This window comes from Dendronephthya gigantea, unplaced genomic scaffold, assembly GCF_004324835.1.
Source record: "Dendronephthya gigantea isolate DGI-Jeju-01 unplaced genomic scaffold, DenGig_1.0 000000F, whole genome shotgun sequence".
Classification (NCBI taxonomy): Eukaryota; Metazoa; Cnidaria; class Anthozoa; order Malacalcyonacea; family Nephtheidae; genus Dendronephthya; species Dendronephthya gigantea.
This window is the reverse complement of record NW_021163010.1, coordinates 5644715-5659121: the sequence shown is the minus strand read 5'-3', so window position 1 is coordinate 5659121 and position 14407 is coordinate 5644715. Positions and strand designations below refer to the sequence as shown.

General features: G+C 36.6%; 2 protein-coding genes and 2 long non-coding RNA genes across 4 annotated transcripts; 2 read left to right on the top strand and 2 right to left on the bottom strand.

Moving 5' to 3' along the window:
* The first annotated feature begins 1158 nt into the window (after positions 1-1158).
* Positions 1159-2585, top strand: LOC114517609 (membrane-associated progesterone receptor component 1-like). Its single transcript, XM_028537400.1, has one exon. The coding sequence runs from the start codon at positions 1628-1630 to the stop codon at positions 2393-2395; it is 768 nt and encodes a 255-aa protein (XP_028393201.1). The 5' UTR covers positions 1159-1627; the 3' UTR covers positions 2396-2585.
* Positions 2586-3948: 1363 nt separating this feature from the next.
* LOC114522711 lies at positions 3949-4949 on the top strand. The gene is made up of 3 exons (XR_003686936.1): positions 3949-4191; positions 4408-4494; positions 4834-4949. It is a non-coding gene; the product is annotated as an uncharacterized LOC114522711 (long non-coding RNA).
* Positions 4950-6365: 1416 nt separating this feature from the next.
* LOC114517043 lies at positions 6366-9352 on the bottom strand. Its single transcript, XR_003686349.1, has 3 exons — positions 9190-9352; positions 8871-9032; positions 6366-8156 (listed from the first exon to the last, which is right to left on the bottom strand). It is a non-coding gene; the product is annotated as an uncharacterized LOC114517043 (long non-coding RNA).
* A 1251-nt stretch (positions 9353-10603) lies between these two features.
* On the bottom strand, positions 10604-14226 carry LOC114518249 (immunoglobulin-binding protein 1-like). Its single transcript, XM_028538214.1, has 12 exons — positions 14118-14226; positions 13861-13973; positions 13356-13440; positions 13192-13245; positions 12584-12715; positions 12405-12461; positions 12171-12240; positions 11931-12037; positions 11707-11748; positions 11535-11635; positions 11264-11388; positions 10604-11045 (listed from the first exon to the last, which is right to left on the bottom strand). The coding sequence occupies exons 1-12, from the start codon at positions 14220-14222 to the stop codon at positions 11005-11007; spliced, it is 1032 nt and encodes a 343-aa protein (XP_028394015.1). The 5' UTR covers positions 14223-14226; the 3' UTR covers positions 10604-11004.
* Positions 14227-14407: the final 181 nt, after the last annotated feature.

Sequence of the window (14407 nt, the reverse complement as noted above, 5' to 3'; positions counted from 1 at the left end):
TCGCATTTCGGCGAGAAAAAGTGCCCCTGGAAATAGGCCCTTAGTAAAAGTATTATTTTGTTACAAAACAACCCATATAAAAGTAGCAATTAATAAGCTGAAGGGCTATTGTTTGTAAAAAAGTATTTAATAATAATAATAATAAAATATCACATTTTTATAAGGGGAATCGGGATTCCCCGATTCCCCCTTTTAAAGATAGCGGCCAATTATCCGTGCTCGGTCTTTGTATTCTGAGGTTTGAGCACGGACAAACTTACAAATTTTAGGTCGTCCCGTCCCAGTAAGGTACGAGAGGATACGGGGCTATTCAATTAGGGTATTCTGATGGGTTATTCATAACCCGGGCTAGTAGTTTTATTTGCTAAGGGCTGATTGATGAATTCCGTTGTGCTTGATAAAAGTTTTCGTGTCTTAAATCAGCCAGGTTCATGCATAAAATACTCATGATACTAACGAAGTTTGAAACAACACTGAGAAAATTTACCTTGCGGCAGTGAGACAATGATCTGTCGTATCCAAAGCTACAGCCCTTATCTCAGTTATCTGGTTGAGGATTTGGGAAAACAGCCAAGATATTTCGCTTGCGGCACAACGGCAGATTTCGTGAGTTCAATATCAGACAGTTGGCCGAAATACCGCGTAGAAACATTCGCGAACAGTCAATTATGTTCGGTGCGTATGTAGTATATTAGCGTTAGATAAAATCTCTTTATTTCATGAGATGATTCTTTGCCCAAGTCTTAAGACTCCGGATGTACGTTCGGCACTCTTTTGATTTTAAATTTTTAGTATTCCAAGAATGCACTCTCTTTGTCTAATCACAGCCCAAAGACTCCTAACTATTTTACTTCTTCATGCAAATTTTTCGCTTGTTAATCCTGTTAATCCAGCATGACTGGCAGGCTCATTACATACACCAGTCTTTCATTCCGACAACCGTTTAGCGTACAATGTTAACGTATTCGATAAAAATTCTTTACCAGAGCGAGCAATTTCGGAAAACGAATTGTTAAAATTTAACCTTCAAACCACGAACATGCCAGCATTGGCTTTGTTTCCATGACAACATCTCAACACAACGCCAATAATGTATGACAATCAATAACGACAATCTTCCGACTCCTCTATATACCCTTAACCTGTTTCCTTGCTTTGTTTTAACTACTTGTGGTACAGTGTAGTAGTCGCAATAACAATATAATAATGACCCAAAGGCAATCGATTCAGTCTATTACATGACCTTACATGAGTAAGGAACTAATTCAAATTACGACACCTTTTACGTATATATGTATTTCTGTTCAGAAATAGCCCCTGTCGTCCCAAAATAACGCAAGAAGAAAAGAATCACGGGATCTTAATATAACCTCGCGTGAACAAGGCACAACGAGAACACAAGAACAGAAACAGCGGGAGTAAACAAAAGAAGACAAAATATAAGTCTGCCAGTTCCGGTCTCCCACCTGTTTGCGGCAGTGAGGATTGACAGCAGGCGGTCCATAATATAAATTTTGCCTATATCGATCGTAATAGAAAATTCGCTCACTAGAGACATCACAGTCACCTGATGCTGTCGCCTGGACGACTTCACAAAGTGGTGTAACCGACGAAAATTTAAAAGAAAATGGAGTATGGAGTATATTTTCGGTCGCTGAGCTTGTTTGGCAAACAAGTGAATTACATGGGCATCACATGGTTAACGTCAACGTTGCTAAGCTTTGGACTAAGCATTCAAATGATAAAACTTACGGACGAAAATCTGACAAAAGGCCGCGACTTACGCGAACGATTATTTGAATTTGTTCAAATTGTACTCGTATTTGGTGTGTGTTTTACGGCGTGTAGTGTATATTTCAAAACCATCCTGAGAAATCGTAAACCGCAAATGAGAGAAGAATCGCGAATGAACGAGACAACGTCATTGTTTGAATTACGAGGGTATACGATGTCCGAACTGAGTTCGTGTAATGGATCAAACGGGACAATCTACATCGCGTTAAATGGCAAGATATTTGACGTAACCAAAGATAAGAAGCAATATGACTCCGGTGGATGTTATAAAATGCTAGCAGGTCGAGACGCCAGCCGCGCATTTGCGACGTTAACGTTTGATGTTAATTCATTGCGTTCACAATACGACGATCTCTCGGACCTGAATGAAATACAAAAGAGTAATCTGTACGAATGGGAAAAGATCTACACTGAAAAGTACAAGATCGTGGGGAAAATTGTCAACGCACACAATTCGAAATCTTTACAGGATATTGCGATGAATTCAATTATTAAAAACATCACAATATCGCAAAGCAATACGCACTCTGTAGACCACCTACCTCTGCCTAGAATATTAAAAAAAGAGTTACGCAATTTTTTCTACGAACACATGGAATAACTAAAGTGATCATAATAAATAAATCACACCTATGTAGTACAGTACATATACATAGCCATAACATCCCCACTTGTATATAATAATAATATGTATATAAATGTATATCTAAATATTATTGTAATATATTTTTCCATATGAAATTTGTACACCAAAATGAATGTAATTTATATGAAATAGTGAAAAAATATAGAATAAATAAGAGAATTGTATGTCACAAACAGCTTTTTAGTGATATTGCATTTGAATAGAAAATTCTTGTTGTGGCTTTATAACCGCAAACTCGGAAATACCTGAGCTATATAAACTTGAAATTACATCCGCTAACGACAGCGCGCTAAAGAAATGGTGTCTGTTTACATGGTCTGTTGCCGAATAAGTATAAAGAGTAATGTCGCATGTAATTTAGATATATAGATATTAATTCGCGCTAAACATTCTTACTATTGATAAATAGTCTATAAATAAAACAGATATTTCTACTATATATTATACTATATATCGACTATAATATATATATTATCACGCATCATAATATAGGACCGTGTTCGCATAGGAACTTTTCATGTAAAAACGTATGCTTGGTTCTAACACTTCTATAAAGTCAAAGGACTAAAGTTGATTTACATTTTCAGTTGGATCCTTTTGCTAGTTAAATTATGTATATAGGAGTATCGCTCATATACATGCTGAAAATCTATTTTGAATCGCACGACTTTGCATGAGATTGTCGATCGTTCCAGAAATTCTGAATTTGATAGCTTCTGTACTCTGGCTCTTGGTTAGTTTGAATAATCCGAACAGATACAGAACATTACCTATAGCAGTAAAGGCATTAACTACGCGTAGGTATAGCCTGTAGCACATTGATATTGTAGGAACTAGGTAAACTTGGTTAGGTATATATATGATCGGAAAATATACTTAGACTTTTTAGGAAACACTGAGCCTTCTAGAAGACCATGATATAGGCTCTCTTGTATATCCTAGTGGAACCTTGGTAAGCCGGTGTATAGCTACAACCTTATAGCTGTAGCCCGTAACAAGGGACTTTTGCTTGAAACGTCAACGTTGCACTTCCCATATCTAATCACACCTACTATATACAGCTACTACATGCACAGAGGTTACACAAGGAGCCTCCACCGCGGATTTACAAAGCTTTATATATACTGAAGTAAATACTGTATATGATTCATATATGACCAATAGTCTTGTATAGAAATTGTGTATAAGACAAAGTGAAGAATTGAAATTACTCAGTCTGTTGCTTCTCTGTGGACATGGTGGTGAGCTCTCGTCAAGTGGGTGGCAATTGGATCACGTTTCAATTTCGAGATGTATCATATGGTTCAAAAAAATATATTAATTAAGTCCTACACGTCCTGTTGTCGCTTATTATATAACAAAACAAGGCAAGGAATTTTCTCTTTAGAAATCATGGATACCAAACATACTTAGGTAAAAGACTTAGGGAAAAAATGTGGTCATAAACACAACATCGTTAATACATTCTAGACTGGTAGGAAAAAATTCCGCCGCTACTTGATAATCCACTCAGGAAAAGAACAACCATCCAACACACAGACTATCGTTTGTTTATAATATTCTTTCCGACCACACACGAAAGGCCAATTAAAGCTGTCGTTTCACAGTATTGCACGATACATGCATATAGCCCTATTGCAATGATAGCGCTGTGAACCGCGGATATTAGACATTGCAGACATGGATTATAAATATTTTCCCGGACTATGACAAAGCATTAGGGTAATTCAAGAGGATATGAAAAATTGAAGGTATTGTACTATCTGTATCATGATAAACAAAAAACTCGATAAAATCAATTTCATGCATGTACGCAAAAACATTGCAACTGAGAGTCATCACAAAATGACTGCAGACATGTGGTTTCATGTTTCAGATATAGAATCCCCATTGTCCATAGTCCATACTAACATTTCAGAGGAAAGATTATTCTAGGTCGAACGTCCAGAGATTTCTTGCTATTTTAGGTGCCTGATTAACTGACGGTCCAACTATCATCTCATCACTATAGCTCCTATAATCTATACTATAGATGTGGTTTTACTGGTTTAAAGGTGACGAAGTTATATATATATCTTTGTAAAATTAACAATATACAAGCTCATCCATATAGTTATCTTTGTAACTTTGCCTTTGGTATCTATAGAACTGTTATAAAACAAGTTTACATTGCTAGACTTTCGATTCACATACTCCAGTGTTATATAAGGATTCAGTTTCAGAATTCAGCTAGAGAGAACTGCCATCTTTTCTAGACTCTCACTGCAGGGCTTTGGCGGCCGTGGTAATCATATAGCAGTCGGTTATTTCAAATGAAGAGATATGAAGAGATGAACTATCTCGAGTAAGACTAAAGTTTGGTTAGCATCACCGGATTACAAATATATCTTTAGGAGTCAGGACTCAAGAGAGGAGGCTGAGGAGCTACAGTAGGCAATCAACGTATTAATGGAGTGAAGACTTTCAGTACATATCATAACTTTAGCATGAAGCTATAAAAAAAAACACGCGTGTAGAGAGAGAGGAAATTGATTTATCTTCCACACATCAATGTATGCCTACATTTATTCGCATAAATGTAGGCATATACATTGATGTGTGGAAGATAAATCAATTACCCCTCTACACGCGTGTTTTTTCAACAGCATCATCATCACATTCAACAGTATGACAACAAATTAAGTTGCTTTATTAAGAATTATTCCATTTTTCTTCACATGCGATTCATGCCTGTTTGTATGCTAGCTGAATGCCATTATACTGCAAACCACATCATTATTATACTATATTCAGTAATTATAGCTATATACTGTATACTCAGAAATTGGGCTGGGAAGGTATATTTAGGATGCATCAAAAAAAGGTAACATACCTTTTTTTTTATACACCCTGTACAGTAGCTGGCCGATACCTAACGTTATCGTGATACTTTTGCAATAAACCAAAGTGTGCAAGACCTTGAACAATGCAATAAATATGCATTCCATGATAAGCAGAGCTACAGATCTATACAGTATACACAGCTGGGTGAATAAAGCTACAGAAGTTGATGAACATGTTTCCAAACTTTCCAAACTTGGAACAGGTACTTCGAACTTAACGGGAAAAAATTTTAACATTCGTTTACTAAAGTATATTTAGGCACAGCGGCGCTTCACGTCCATAAAGTAGGAAGTGAAACCATTGGAGTGAAGCAATGGAACGTTTGGACTTTCCAGCCTTATCTATATATAGCTAATATCTGCACGCGAATACGAACCTAGCTGCAACAGGGCATACGTCATGTTAGAGTAAGTTTTCTGCCCAACGTTTTCTGCCCGAGAGGTCTATACCAGCTAGCTATAGCTTATTCTATTTTATTCTGCGTGCCTCCATTTGAATTTGCTATACGAATATTAATCCTCGGGTATATGCTCGTCTAATATGCAGGCATTGCAACATCGAATTGAAAACGTCCTTAATAACCGATTGCCTGCCACGCCCAGAGGATATATACTCGAGTATTCACAAGCAGATATCATTGGCACTCGCATGCAGCTTGAAGTAGGGTGCGCTCGCTATGATTTTAGTCTGCCGATTATGATTTCAATGCATGTTAAAAAATCGTCAGCGGAATGATTTGTCGGCTCTTTGCCCTCGCTCCTCGAGAATGGATTTTTCAAATACCATCCACTGACGCTATAAATAGGTGACTATAATCGTAACGTGCGTGTGCTGGCTTTTTACAGAAAGAACACAAGGAAAAGGTACATTTTTCGCCTGGAACAATATGGACGTTCCTGAAATGCCCATTTTAATTTTTAACAGTACGCTTTTTATTAAAAGAATGGAATAATCGTGAAATATAATAATTAATATTTGATCATTTGATTGTTTTATTTTCAATGAAGCACATATATACATATTTTTAACCTAGCATATATATAAAGATTCTTTATTTTGTAATGATGTGAAACATCTAAAAATTTTGATGAGACGTGATGCTAATAAGGTCTTTCTTTGTTCAAGACCTACGTAAATTGACTCATGCGACAGGCTAATTCCTGATAATACCTTTTGTCCAAGCAATGTTCCCATGCTTGCACGACTGGTATATATCCGTGTGCGGAAGAGTCACAAAATTGAAGTGTTTCCTGCTTCCATATAACATGATTGGTGTGTATAAGGAAGGTGTGTATCCGGTATTCGATTCGTTAAAACGAACGCCAGAAGCGCATTGAACTCTCGAATCAGGTGGCTTATAATAAAATACGAATTTACAAGTTTATACCGAAAGTCATTGCATGGGAATAAGGCTGGAATGGCCAGGCAGGAAGGGACGCCCATTCATTGCAATTCGTTAAAAAAACCGAGTTAACGAGCTTCAAAATATGCAAGAAATTAAGATCATCCTGCATCCGGGTTTCAAAATATCACGAACATTTTTACTTCATTTTCTTTATCGCAATTTTTTTTCCGCCTGACCTTTTCCGTTTGACGCACAACGAACGTCGTTTATGGAACGAACGTCAACAACCGATTAAACACATTCATCGCAATCATCAACTCTTTGGAAACAACGTCAAAGTAGCTAATTATATACTGTAATCGTACAAATCCTATGTCATATAATACGAGTTTTGAATAGTTTTCGTATTTTCTTTGAACAGCTAACCTATATGTCTCCAAATAACTTCAAACTATACTAGACAATTGCAGTTAACTCCGATAATATTGCCGTCATATTATTCCAATGCCTTTATAGTGCCTGTGTTTTGAGAAAACATAAGCTCGTTGACTGGGGAAAGGCTCTAGCTCTTATCAATAAACAAAAACACAATTTTTATGTCACGTACATTGAGTGGCTGGCTGTGAACTTATGGGAATGTAGACCTAGGTGTTTCACATTATCTAATTTCAATTACCTAATTAGGTAAAAACTGAGAGGGCTGTTTATATTAGCCAGGCCACAGTAGCTCAACTATGTTTGGGCTGCTTCAAGTCACAAAAATCTTTCCAAGGCCAAAACAAAATGCTCTCATTAATTGTGCGACAAGTTTTGTACCTGATTGAATGTGGTTATCTCATATAAAATCACAAGGAAAAAATATCTCAGAATCTTGCAGTTATAAAAGAACATAATTCAAGGTAAAGAAATGAATCATGAATGGATGAAGTTATGAGCCAAAACACTTGACATACAAATTCTATATATAGGGCCATAAACAGCTTATATTCTGTTACTTTCCAGCTAATTCAATCCGTTTCTGTTATTGCTGAAATCAGAGTACTTAACAAACTTTGAAATTTTGGTAGATTTCCATGATCATGAAAGAAGACTGGTACATTATCTGCAAACTGCGCAGCCGAAAAAAAATAAGGGCCTCACACAAAGAACTTGCCCAAAGGGTGAAGACTTGCATTTTCTATTGAACCTTAAATGTTTTTAATTTGATCTAAATTCTTTTTACTCTACCTACACTATATAACAAACCAACATGACAAGTAGTCCAGTTTTTCAAGCCAATAGATAATTTTAAATAATGTACCTATTAGCATCCTTTTCACCACTGGTCAGCAGACTGAAGACTGGACAGCTGGAGTATTCATATGCCTATTTTCAGATTATGACATACAGTACTCACTCATAATTTATTGTGGGAGGCAGTTTGAATCCTACTTTAGTGGCAATCTTCTCAACCGAGTCCTCTCCACCTTTATACCTGTCATATAATACCTACATGAATAGTGTAAACCAATATGGTTGTTTCTATCGCCAATGATAATAATTAAAGAATGGGGGCAATTTTGTGCAAATATACAGCAATATTAGCGGTTTAGGATGCAACAATTAAATCTACAATGCAGACAGGACATGAATCTGAAACTCTCCCTTTGTATGTAGCTTGTGCCTTTGGCACTTTCCCTGGGCAAAGTACAAATGCCTGCCTGCCAGGGTGCATTCGGTGTATATCACACGCCGAAGATACGCCAAAGCAATCTTAACATTACACCAACTTCCCACCCTGGGCCATACTTACGACAATTACCCACTCCAGGACGTTACGCCGATCGCAGATTCGCCAGGACGTTCGACTCGTGAGTCAAAAAATGCTACACGTTTAGAGGACCATTTTTAAGAAGTTAAATGCCTTTGTTGTCGTTAAAATACTTAAATGCATGCAGTTGAAGTTGGTGTGTATGTGGACCTTTGAATTACAAAGTTTGGTGTGTTTATCCGGTATTTATGCGCCGACAAGTTAAAAACAGTGTACGCCACCACGCCAAGGAAAGTTGATTTTACGCCAGTACGCCAAGGATACCCTAACTCTACGCCGAAGATATTCCGATTTGTCTACACCGAATGCACCCTGGCCTGCCTGCACAAGAGAAGCTTCATATATTGGAGAGACTCCTAAGAGAGGAAGTATAAAAATAATAAAAATCATACCTTCGCTGCTCTTACGCTATTCAAAAGACATAAATATGTCTCTCCCAAGTATTGGAGATGACCAGATGCATTTTGATCTTTGCAAAGATTTTTATTTTCACACACCAAGTTAATATACGAATAACCGTACGTGTTTCTGTAGTTCGAAACCTGTTCCACGTGCTATGAAAATCAGAAAATGAAAACGATGTTACTTCCTCTTATGTCAGTAGTACTATAAGAAGCAGGCCAATTAGTGTTGGATAGGTTGAATATACCAGGTAAATGAAATCCAGGTTGACACATAATATAAATTTAATAATTTATTGTTGATACTCACGTTACTGGTCGACTGATGATTCGCCGCCCGTAAAGCTGAAAGTATTTCTCTATATAAATGCGAAGTCTTTTTGCGGACAGCCATACCGATTCACGAATCACGACAATTTCTTCAAATAAGTTCACTCATCGCTCCACTGTCAGCTGCCATGTTGAAATGGCTGGTCGACCCACAGGTAGCCCGCTATTGGATTTGCTTTTAGTTAAATATTAAATAAATTCTATGCAAAACGACATGAAGTGTCACCTTCCTTCATTCACTTCTGACATATTATCGCAGGCGCCAATTCGTGCGGTGCAGTGTAACCTTTATGTATATATTAATATAAGGTTGGCAACTCTTTGTCGTATTTTCACATTTACGAATTACATACACAAACTTACACATGAAAATACTCGTACTTAAACACAAAAATATATACAAAAAACTAAATCTATGTGGGAACTGACTCTCCTAAAACATTTCCGAAACATTTGTTTGTCTTTAAAGCCATTGCAAATATGTGAAATTTACGAAAATACAAACACTTTTTGGTTGAATTTTTTGAAAAGCCGTCGGGATCCCATCACCCTGCCCTACGTCACAGCAAACACGCAATATGATTGGCTTAGTTTTGAATTTTGAAATTTGTTTACGTTAACGGACTCAACCAGCCAATCATATGCGTGTTTGCTGTGACGTAGGGCAGGGTGATGGGATCCCGACGGCTTTTTCAAAAAATTCAACCAAAAAGTGTTGTATTTTCGTAAATTTCACATATTGCAATGGCTTTAAAGCAACAAATGTTTCGGAATGTTTTAGGAGAGTCAGTTCCCACATAGATTTAGTTTTTTGTATATATTTTTGTGTTTAAGTACGAGTATTTTCATGTGTAAGTTTGTGTATGTAATTCGTAAATGTGAAAATACGACAAAGAGTTGCCAACCTTATATTAATATATACATAAAGGTTACACTGCACCGCACGAATTGGCGCCTGCGATAATATGTCAGAAGTGAATGAAGGAAGGTGACACTTCATGTCGTTTTGCATAGAATTTATTTAATATTTAACTAAAAGCAAATCCAATAGCGGGCTACCTGTGGTCGACCACTGGTTGTCCATGTGCTGTAATGTCAATACTTCATGTTACATTGATATATATTTTTTGGTCTGTGAATATATAGGTGGGGTCGATGGTGGAAACCACGAAATACACGAATGTGATTAACTAAATATGCTACTAGCTATAGGTAAAGAACCGCCTTCTGCATCCGCGTTTCAGTTGTTTAGAAATTACGAAGAAAGTTCTTAGGGTACTTTCTGCCATTTTGATCTGCCTATTCGGCTATTTCTGGCTTCAGAGGATTTCCGCTCTATACACCAGAATCCGGGTCAAGTGAAAACAATAATACACAAAAACATTTTGCACGTGTCGCATTAAAATATTTAATCTATAATATTTAATCTATATTCGTTACTAATAGCCTGTCATCGTTAAGTAAAATCCCACAAGAAGTGTAAACCAGCAAACCCTACATGCCTAGTCATCATCATACATTATTAGGTACTGGCAATAGTTTCTCCCATCGTCACTTGTTTCCTCTCCCACAGATAGCAATTTGGAAGCTCAATATCCTGTTACACCACACCCCGAATAGAGAAAAACAGGGGTCATTAATATCTGGGGTTGAAACTCCCTAGTGCCAACTGCTCTTTACGAAAATCTTCGAAGTGAATACACTCCATTTTCTCACTGAAGACTTTACTTTTGTTTTCGACAGTGGATGTCGTATACTGTCTTCACAGGCTTAAATGAGCTAAGAATGAACTCTTTTATCCCATATTCTCCCTGTTGCCCCAACCACGACGATGATCTGAAGAGTAAACAGAAATTTAGATAGCAGAATGTATATATACTCAGGTTGGCGTCAGAACCCTAAGCTGCACCCTGCGGAGGACTGTTGTTAAGTTCAGTACTCCCCTTATATTAGTAAGAAGGTTGTTCGCATATGTAATCTACAAAACTTTGCATGAACAAGATTCATTCAACTGAAAACGCCTCATATGAAAATACACCACTTCATATACAAACCGTCTTTCCAGTCATCCCATTCCCTTTCTTTCGTTAATTTTTCTAAATATTTTTCATCCTCAGCACAATCCATTTCTTCCTTCCCGTTCTCTTCATCAGTCTTCTGCTTGGATGTCTTATTTTCACTTAAATTTGAAAAGGGACATTTCACACTAGGTTTCAAGTATGTACAATAGAAAGCAGCAAATTGATGTCATTCGCCATTGAAATGAAAAAATGCTTTCAATGTTCTTGAACCACAGGAGGAAATTTCAAATATCCGAAGTATTACCTAAATTCTGTGACGATTTTTCCCTGACGTAACTCTTTTTCAAAATATTCTTCCTGTGTCATTGTTGGAAGACTTGGGTAACCTGCCCCAAATACCTTATTCTGGAATGGGAAAGTATACACTTTGCAGTAACAATGAATAGGTGATGCCTAGCTATACGAAAGGAACATACCTGTATCGCTTGTCTTGTGATCAACACAGGCTTTGAAAATAACTAAAAAACCCCAAGATATATTAAGCATTTTACGCGCATCGGAATAATAAAGAATTTGTAAATCTTCGTTTTTGTACAGAATAAGACGAGTATGTATATCATTGGCCGCGTTTACACTACGGGTACGAGCCATTGTACGAGCCTATCTTTGAGCAACAATCAGTGACAAAAACATGTATTACTTGATTTTTCTTTCGTTCCTCGTTGTTTGGCATCTTTTCATTTTCGCGTTTTCTATCCCCGCCTTGTTGCCTCATCTTTGACATATGTTCCAAAATCGGTATTTCATCTGAAGTTACAATAACGAGGCTTCTTAAAAATTGAGTTGCCTCCAGTTTAACCAATTCGTCCTTTTCCCGCATTTTTAAGCGTACGTCACACGTATTAGGAAGCTAATTTAAGTGCATGCATGCGATACTTACTGTTTATAGAAGATAAGCTTTCCAACGCTTTGTTTATCCAGTGCTCCAGTAATAATATGTTAAATTTTCTCTTAAATCAAACGAAAAATATAAAATAGCAAAATTAATTTGCTGTTTTTTCAAACATCTGGCTAAAATATAACGGACTTAAAACAAGGCAAAACATCAAATCACATTCACGTATATTTTGACCAGCGACCCACCCGTGATGCGGTTTCTATGCAGAATAATTACCTCCAATTCCTCGTCAGGTTTTGTATCTGATGAAATTTCAAGCATGTCTGATAGTTCCTGTTGAGAACGTACATAAAATGTTGATACAACACAAGTTAGTAGCATCTCCCACAACTACGGTGCATCCGGACACATAGATAGGAAACTCAATGATTTATACCATCGAGCCATGTACTAACTTTGATTCGTTTTTCTTCTTCTTTCATTTTTTTAAATCTCGCTATTTTTGCATTTCTTTCATTCGCTAATTCGTTCAGACTTCTTTGACTAGCTGGTGCAGTTACTTCAGATGATGAACAGGGATTCAAATCCTATGATGAAGTCAAAAAGTCTGTTAACACAGTGCTTTACATACATCAGCAATTGCAGTATGAGGTCAAACAATCTGGATTCAAAGAGATTAGAAGAACAGAAATAGACTGTTCTGTAGCAATACCATGTCACAACATCATGCTATACTATAACACCACACTATGTTCTGTAGCAATACCATGTCGTAACATCATGCTATACTATAACACCACACTATGCAATCACACCATTTATCACACTATATGTACAATGTCATCACACCAATTCTGCAACCCACAACTACCATGCAGGCACAACACTATATTTTTTCTATTACCGTAACATCACATTATGAGTGATTATACCATGACACCATACTGTACAAGAACACCATACCAAACAATCATATCAGATATGTAGCCTACCATCTCACAAAACCATTCTATACCATGTACCATCATAGAGGGATTAATTTTGAGCCCTAATTAACATGTACCTGTTTTAACAAACCATACATCTTGCATCTTTCCAAGTAATTCAGACAATAGACCTGAAGTAGAAACATTTAATTTCAATACTTTAGCTGAAAAAGTCTACTAATATTTCACTCAAACAACTTCAAAAGTGGGAAAAAACCATATCTAAAAATGACCAAAGCACCTTGGAGACATTGACAACATCAATTCGTTCTTCTGAGCAAAGTTTGAGATACAAATCTCCAAGTAATGCTGGCACTAACATATATCTAAAGATATGGTAAAAATACTTGTAAGTATAATTCCCAATATTTGGCATGTTATAGAGGAAAGTAATTATGATGTTGTATCCAAGCAAAGAGCAGGTGCTTCTATGATGTAATGTGTGCTTTTTGTTTGTTTACAGGTCCCGATTCCTATAGTATTGGTATTCCAACTAAGTGTTAATATCATGAAAGATAATAGATACAGCTAGAGCTGGATTAGTTGGTGTATAGTCATTAATGTGGTATTTTGCCTGGGTGCATTCCATGTTATCCTTGCCCCGAAGAAGCTATGAATACGGGTATGTTATATTACTGCGTTCCAAATGAGATCAACTTGTGGGCAGGGGGGAGAGACGTGGCCCCAGAGGCCAGACTAAACATTGTGTAAACTAAGCACAAAATACTTCACTCCCTATCTTCTACCTTAAATCTGTAGTAGAAATTTCGTCCAGATCTTCGTTGATACTAAATAATGCTAGATCATTGATCATTTCTACTGACTTTTTAAAACACTCTATCGCCTCACGAATGCAATCCTAAATATAAATTTTCTTATGATCAAAATACGATTTAATGCCTGTGAAGTGTGAACATATGCCTGTAAAAATTATATTTTTATAAATTATATTTTTTTTATACTCGATATAAATATAGTGGAGTTAAATTATCAAAATACGTACTTGCAAATGTTTTGAATTTTCTGGTCCATCGTCGCTGTCGATTTTCTTAAAGATACTAAAACCGTGTTGGAATGCTTCTTTCAAATTTAACGATTCTGCAGCCATGTTGTTTTTGTTACGCAATACTTCATAATACATACAAAAAAGTGTATCCACTTATCCACTAGTACGAAAGACCGTGGGTAAGCTAGAGGTTTACGAAGAGACCAGAAAATGTATTTTCAATCTTTGAACTATTAATCAATGAGGTAAATCAACAAAAAATTTGATTTTCACCATGTACCACAAAG